Source organism: Myripristis murdjan, chromosome 2, assembly GCF_902150065.1.
Source record: "Myripristis murdjan chromosome 2, fMyrMur1.1, whole genome shotgun sequence".
NCBI lineage: Eukaryota > Metazoa > Chordata > Actinopteri > Holocentriformes > Holocentridae > Myripristis > Myripristis murdjan.
This window is the reverse complement of record NC_043981.1, coordinates 21,047,859-21,054,900: the sequence shown is the minus strand read 5'-3', so window position 1 is coordinate 21,054,900 and position 7,042 is coordinate 21,047,859. Positions and strand designations below refer to the sequence as shown.

Below are 7,042 nucleotides of genomic sequence, written 5' to 3'. Positions count from 1 at the left end.
CTAAATCTGTCCTATCACATGTTTAGGTCCCTAGAGGAAAGAGGAAGAAAAGGAGGAGGAGCACAGAGGTAGAGAGGGACACCACGTCTGCAGTGCGTACCTCTCCGCCGGAATAGGCCCCCCTGCACACCCCCCCCCCCCACTCCCCAGCAAAAAGGTAAGGAGTAAGGTTAAGGTTAGGTTTTTAGGTAGGTTTAGGTACCAGATGTAGGTCTGGTTGAGGTCAGGGTTTCGTTAAGTTTAGGGTATAGTTTGGATAAGGTTAGGGTCCAGGTTAAGGTTAGGTTTTTTGGGTTAGGTTTAGGTACGAGATCTAGGTTTGGTTAAGGTTAGGGTCTGGTTAAGGTTAGGGTTAGGGTTATATAGATAAAAACCACCAGTCGCCCCCCGTGCCACTACTTTCGAAGGGTCATAATTCGGAATCCGAAGGTCCGATCGACTTGGGACCAAGTCCTACCCCCCCGTGCCATGGGGTGGGCTTTCCAACGAGGGTTAGGGTTAGGGTTAGGTTAGGGTTAGATGGAACACGATATCTCACACCAACTTCATCTCCAATTTCGGTAGTACAAGCGGCATAGTTGTGAGTTTTCGAGTTAAAAGGCACTGGCCCTCGTACGTTACTGGACATGCCAAAGCCCTGAAGAACACCATGCGTGGACCGAGTTAGGAGATAGTGTGAGCCCACATGGCAGCTCCGATTCCCTGGACTGGGCTTCAGAAACTGTCAGGCTATGGTCTGCCCATGGGCTCACCTCCGACCCTCCAGTCATTTACATGTTGCAACAAATTGGGGGCCTAATCCTGTTGCTAAGTCTACGTTACGCTTTTATGGGGTCCTCGGGAGGATAGGACCCGTGCTAAAGGGTCCCCTTTCCTTCCCAAATTCCCCAACTATCGCATAGGTCCGAGAACTTGGTTAGTTGTTAGGTTTAGAGGGGTTCGACGGGAGGTCTAGTGTCCTCCATGCTATGCGCGCAAGGGAGGGGGGTGGGGGTTTAGGAAAAGGTTCACTATCAGGGGGGCTAGGGTTAGGAACGGTTAGGTTTAGGTGGTTGTTTTGGGGTTGGTTAAGTTTAGGGAAGGGTTGGGAGTGGCTATAACTGGGAGGAAATTTAAGGTGAGGGGTGGGAGGTTAGGTTTAGGGGAAGGTTAGGTTTAGGTATAGACTAGGTAGGTTAAGTTTAGGGAGAGGTTAGGGTTAGGTATATTTGTAAAGGTTAAGGTTAGGGTTTAGGTGAGGTTAGGTTTAGGTATAATAAGGGGTTTGGTTAAGTTTAGGGAGAGGTTAGGTTTAGGTGTACTTTAAGGGTTAAGTTTAGGTATAATAAGGGGTTTGGTTAAGTTTAGGGAGAGGTTAGGTTTAGGTGTACTTTAAGGGTTAAGTTTAGGTATAATAAGGGGTTTGGTTAAGTTTAGGGAGAGGTTAGGTTTAGGTGTACTTGAAGGGTTAAGTTTAGGTATAATAAGGGGTTTGGTTCAGTTTAGGGAGAGGTTAGGTTTAGGTGTACTTTAAGGGTTAAGTTTAGGTATAATAAGGGGTTTGGTTAAGTTTAGGGAGAGGTTAGGTTTAGGTGTACTTTAAGGGTTAAGTTTAGGTATAATAAGGGGTTTGGTTAAGTTTAGGGAGAGGGGGGGGGGGGGGGGGGGGGGGGGATACGGTTCCCAACGATCTCCCTGTGATGCACTCTCACACCACAGTTGCCGTTGTCTGTATAGACGCGGGCAGAGACCGAAGGCGTAGCACTGGCCGGCGCATGTCAGTCTCAGATCTGCTCTATCATTATGTCTCTGGTCCAAATCAGTAGGGAGAGAGAGGGAAAATTATATCCATAGATTCAACCGGTGTGGGAGTCCATAGAAAAAATGTGTTACATAGGCATATATACTAATGCTATGAAGATCTTATTCTGTCTATTTTATATTTATTTTTAATAAATTTCATTTAATATATAATTATTTTTGTTATTATTGTTATATTTATTTATTTATTGATATACTATTTTTATATATTAAATTATTTGTAATATTTATTATTATTTATTTATTTATTTATTATTATTATTGTTGCTATGATTATTATTATTAATAATATTATTTTATATATATATATATATATATACACATATTTTTATATTTTTATATATATATACTAATATAGTAAAGGAGTTGTTGCAATTGCATTTCACTGCTGTTGTATCTGTATAATCTTGTATGTAACAAATAAATCTTGAACCTTGGTTCTATGGAGAAAAAGAGCTAAGTGTACTTTTTAAAGCGGTATAAAAAGTATTATTAAACTGCCATAAGTCGTCAAGAGTCAGAGTAAATTTAGATGAATTGATGTTAAATTTTGGAACATACTCATCAGTAGTGTACCAAGGGTTCATCGGGTGTTTCGGCCGTTTAAACACTATACACCCTCCCCCAAGGCAGGCCACCAAGGGTGATCAAATCCTTGGTGTATGTCCCATGTCCAATTAGAAAATATCAAATAGTAGTAAAGTCATAAGTCCATCAGGTAAGGCCCAGGGGCCATGTACTCACCCTATGACCCACACAAACTGGTTGTTGACACCGTTAGGTTACCCCAGTTCAGTGAGTCACAACTGCTGCTGTTGAATGATGGATGTGTCAGGAAAGCAGGTATTAAGTGTAAACACATAAGGTTATCATGGACAAGTCACAATCTTTATTGTAATCCCAGTGTTAATTCACCCTTATTTAAATTGAAAGTATTATTATTATTATTATAATTATCCCATATTGTTATTATATTTATTATTATATTTAAGCATAAATCAAATGATCATAATATTTCCTGTGTCCCATACACCGCAAGACCCCAGGTCATCATTGACATTAAACAAAAGATTCTGAAATGAACCTTTAATTTGGTGTGTTAAAGGGCTCTGTTGTCCTCCTAGGAAAGACGTGTCTGGGTCCTGGTTCATCCATTTCCTGCTTAAAATTTATATCTTTTCCACATTTTTTGTATGCATTATGTAGAAGAAGGTAACCGTATTTCGATTATCTGTGTATTAATAACACCTTTTATCCCATACAGTTGTTATGCTCCCATTTTATCCAAAAGGGGCATTTACCCAGAATGCAACACTCCTGTACTTCCTGTATATTAAGTTTTTGGGTTAAAATTCAAGGTTATGCTTACAAATGGGGTTAATTAAGGTTAGGATTATACATTAGGTGAAGGTTAAGGTTAGAGCCTGGGTTGAGGTTAAGGTTAGGGTTAGGAGTTAGGTGTAGGTTAAGGTTAGGGCCTAGATTAAGGTTAAGGTTAGGGTTAGGAGTAAGGTGGAGGTTAAGGCCTAGGTTAAGGTTAAGGTTAGGAGTAGGTGGAGGTTAAGGTTAGGGCCTAGATTGAGGTTAAGGTTAAGGTTAGGAGTTAGGTGTAGGTTAAGGTTAGGGCCTAGATTAAGGTTAAGGTTAGGTATCTTTTCCACATTTTTTGTATGCATTATGTAGAAGAAGGTAACCGCATTTCGATTATCTGTGTATTAATAACACCTTTTATCCCATACAGTTGTTATGCTCCCATTTTATCCAAAAGGGGTCATTTACCCAGAATGCAACACTCCTGTACTTCCTGTATATTAAGTTTTTGGGTTAAAATTCAAGGTTATGCTTACAAATGGGGTTAATTAAGGTTAGGATTATACATTAGGTGAGGGTTAAGGTTAGAGCCTGGGTTGAGGTTAAGGTTAGGGTTAGGAGTTAGGTGTAGGTTAAGGTTAGGGCCTAGATTTAAGGTTAAGATTAGGGTTAGGAGTAAGGTGGAGGTTAAGGCCTAGGTTAAGGTTAAGGTTAGGAGTAGGTGGAGGTTAAGGTTAGGGCCTAGATTGAGGTTAAGGTTAGGGTTAGGAGTTAGGTGTAGGTTAAGGTTAGGGCCTAGATTAAGGTTAAGGTTAGGGTTAAGAGTAAGGTGGAGGTTAAGGTTAGGGCCTAGATTAAGGTTAAGGTTAGGGTTAGGAGTAAGGTGGAGGTTAAGGTTAGGGCCTAGGTTAAGGTTAAGGTTAGGAGTAAGGTGGAGGTTAAGGTTAGGGCCCAGATTGAGGTTAAGGTTAGAGTTAGGAGTAAGGTGGAGGTTAAGGTTAGGGCCTAGATTGAGGTTAAGGTTAAGGTTAGGAGTAAGGTAGAGGTTAAGGTTAGGGCCTAGGTAATGGTTAAGGTTAGGATTAGGAGTCAGGTAGAGGTTAAGGTTAGGGCCTAGATTGAGGTTAAGGTTAGGGTTAGAAGTAAGGTAGAGGTTAAGGTTAGGGCCTAGATTGAGGTTAAGGTTAGGGTTAAAATTAAGAGTAGGGTGGAGGTTAAGGTTAGGGCCTAGGTTAAGGTTAAGGGTTAGGGTTAGGGTTAGGGTTAGGGTTAGGGTTTAGGGTTTAGGGTTAGGGTTAGGGTTAGGGTTAGGGTTAGGGTTAGGGGTGTAGCTCAGTTGCACAGGCCTACAGATATGATGGGGTGGGGAAATAAGGGAAGTGGAAGCCCCTCCCAAGGGGGCCAGGGGTTGGTCCCCAGGCAGAGCATCCACGGCAGAGGAGGAGGGGCCTGCAATGAGATTTTACCAATACAATAAAGGGTACGGGGGTGGAGTCCACACCCCCAAGTTGGTTTGGGGGTGGGGGCTCCACCCCGGTCCCGGCCTCACGGATCCCTGGGGGAGGAGGACAAATTAATTAAAAATTGCTAAAATATATGAATAAATAAGTAAGTAAAATTCAGAGTCCGGGGGGAGGTCTAAAATAAGTGCTGTGATGAATAAATAAGTGCTAGTAAGAAATAAGTGCTAAAAATATAAGTGCTAAAAACCACACACAAAGGATAAAAATATATATAAAAAAACCACACAATATAATATAGGCAAATATATACAAGAAAGTTAATAAGTTAGGACCCCCCCCACCATCCTCTAAAAGTTACTAATAAATAATTAAATCTCAATTCATATAAAAGACTAAAAGGGTATGTCCTCCTCCCCAGACGGGGAATCGAACCCCGGTCTCCTGCATCCTAGGTGGAGACTTTATCCATTGCGCTATTTGTCTGTTGGTTTAGGGAACCGCGAGGCCATAAAAGCAGGACCAGGGATGGGACAACCACACCAGGGGTAGATGATGTGTTTTGCTACTAGTCGGCGTTAAGTCCTCCTGGTGTGGTGGTCCCAAGCCTGTGGATCCAAATCTTCTCCGCTCTCCTCCTCTGCCCACAGGTCCAACGGTCGTTGTTTTCTAGGCCAGAAATTATCAGGTGGGTGGATGAGTGAGTCTGAAAATGTTGAACCAAGGGGGTGGTAAGTCGACCTTCCCCGATGTTATAGAGGTGTTGTGATAAACGGGTGTGTATGGAGTGTTTGGTTTCGCCTATGTAGTGTTTATTGCAAAGTGTGCAGGTGATGATGTAGATGACGTTGGAGGTGGAGATGGAGAGGGAGCCTAATGTGGGGTGTGCAGTTTTGGTATGTGGGTTGTGTATGAATTTTCTGGTTTTATAGTGGTGGCTGTATTGGAGTTGTGTAGTGGGTCTGTTGTCAGTGTACTGGGATCTTATGAGGATGGATTGAAGGCTCTTGTGTTTCCTGTATGCGGATATGACTTTGTGATTGGAGAATGCCGGGTGCTGTGTTTGTAACCTAGTGAAATTGTGTTTGACTATTTGATGGAATCCTGTGATCTTGTGGGAGAAGGTGGAGACAAAGGGTATGAGATGTGGCGGAGAGAGAGGTGTGTGTTGTGGTGTAGTCGTGTGTACCTGGGTGGGATCCGAGCGGTCACCTCCATGGGGATGGGGGAGGGGGGGAGGGGGATTGGGGTGGGGGTTGGGTTTAGGGTGAGACAAGGAGGGGTGGGAGTGGTTAGGGTTAGGGATGGGGGCGGGTTTGGGGTTAGGGGCTGGAGGGGGATCCAAACTCTGGTTCGGATAGGAGAGGAGGTTAGGGTTAGGCGTGGGGAAAGGGAAATGGTTAGGGTTAGGGGAGGGGGTGGGTGAGGGGTTAGGGTGGAAGAGGGGATACAGACCCTTGTTCGGGTAGGGGGAAGGGGGGTTAGGGTTAGGCGTTAGGGTTAGGCGTTAGGGTTAGGGTTAGGGTTAGGGTTAGGGTTAGGGTTAGTTAGGGTTAGGGTTAGGGTTAGGGTTTAGGGTTTAGGGTTAGGGTTAGGGTTAGGGTTAGGGTTAGGGTTAGGGTTAGGGGGAGGGAACTGATTCCCCCTTCCCCGTGGGAAGAAGGATGGTGCACGCTCCATCCGTCCCGGGACCGTCCATCCCCCCTGTCCCAACTGGGTGGGCGGGGACGCCGGCGCCTCCTCCTCTCCACCAGCGTCCACCCACCATCCATCATGGTAAGTCTTCTATAAATTTTTTTATTTTTTTATTTTTTTATTATTTTTTTATTTTTTTATTTTTTTATATGAACTATGTACAAAAAAAATGAAATAAACAAACAAACTACAAACAAAAACTGTGTGCCAAAAACAACGTTTCGACCCTGTCCGGGTCTTCCTCAGGTCAGGCACACAAAAAAACCACTCAAACTGGCTCCACAATCTCTGGGATGCTCACCCTCTGAAAGCCAAAAGCAGAATGAACTCTCTCTCTCTGTGATACGCCTATGGGCTTTTTAACATTGTGTTTCGGCTTTTTAACTCCTGTACATCCTTTTTATAATTTTTAACCTTTTATCCCCCAAATGAATTGTATATATTTAATAATGTTTTTAAACCTTTTTACCCATATGAATTAACCCTATAATTTCCAAATGAAATTTTTAATCTTATTTATTAACCCCATAAATTCCAACTAAATATGAATGTGTATTATTTATTTATTAACTATATATTTGTATATATTGTAAAAAAATTATATTTAATGAACTTATATATTTATTTATTTATTAGTATGAATATTAGGGTTGTAAAAATTAGGGTTATAAAAATTAGGGTTATAAAAAATTAGGGTTAGGGATTAAATAGGGATTAAGTTTAGGGTTAGGTGTTTGGTTAGGGTTAGGGACCCAATCCCAAATAAGGTTAGGGTT

The 7,042-nt window shown here is 42.3% G+C and overlaps 1 protein-coding gene across 1 annotated transcript in view; it reads right to left on the bottom strand.

Moving 5' to 3' along the window:
* Positions 1-7,042, bottom strand: part of LOC115369876 (solute carrier family 22 member 13) — a 34,286-nt gene continuing 27,244 nt past the window's right edge. The window contains exons 11-12 of the mRNA XM_030066589.1: positions 5,761-5,919; positions 1-30 (exon numbers count right to left, since the gene is read on the bottom strand). Of these exons, the coding sequence (XP_029922449.1) occupies positions 1-30; positions 5,761-5,919 (189 nt within the window). The remainder of the gene's footprint in view (positions 31-5,760; positions 5,920-7,042) is intronic.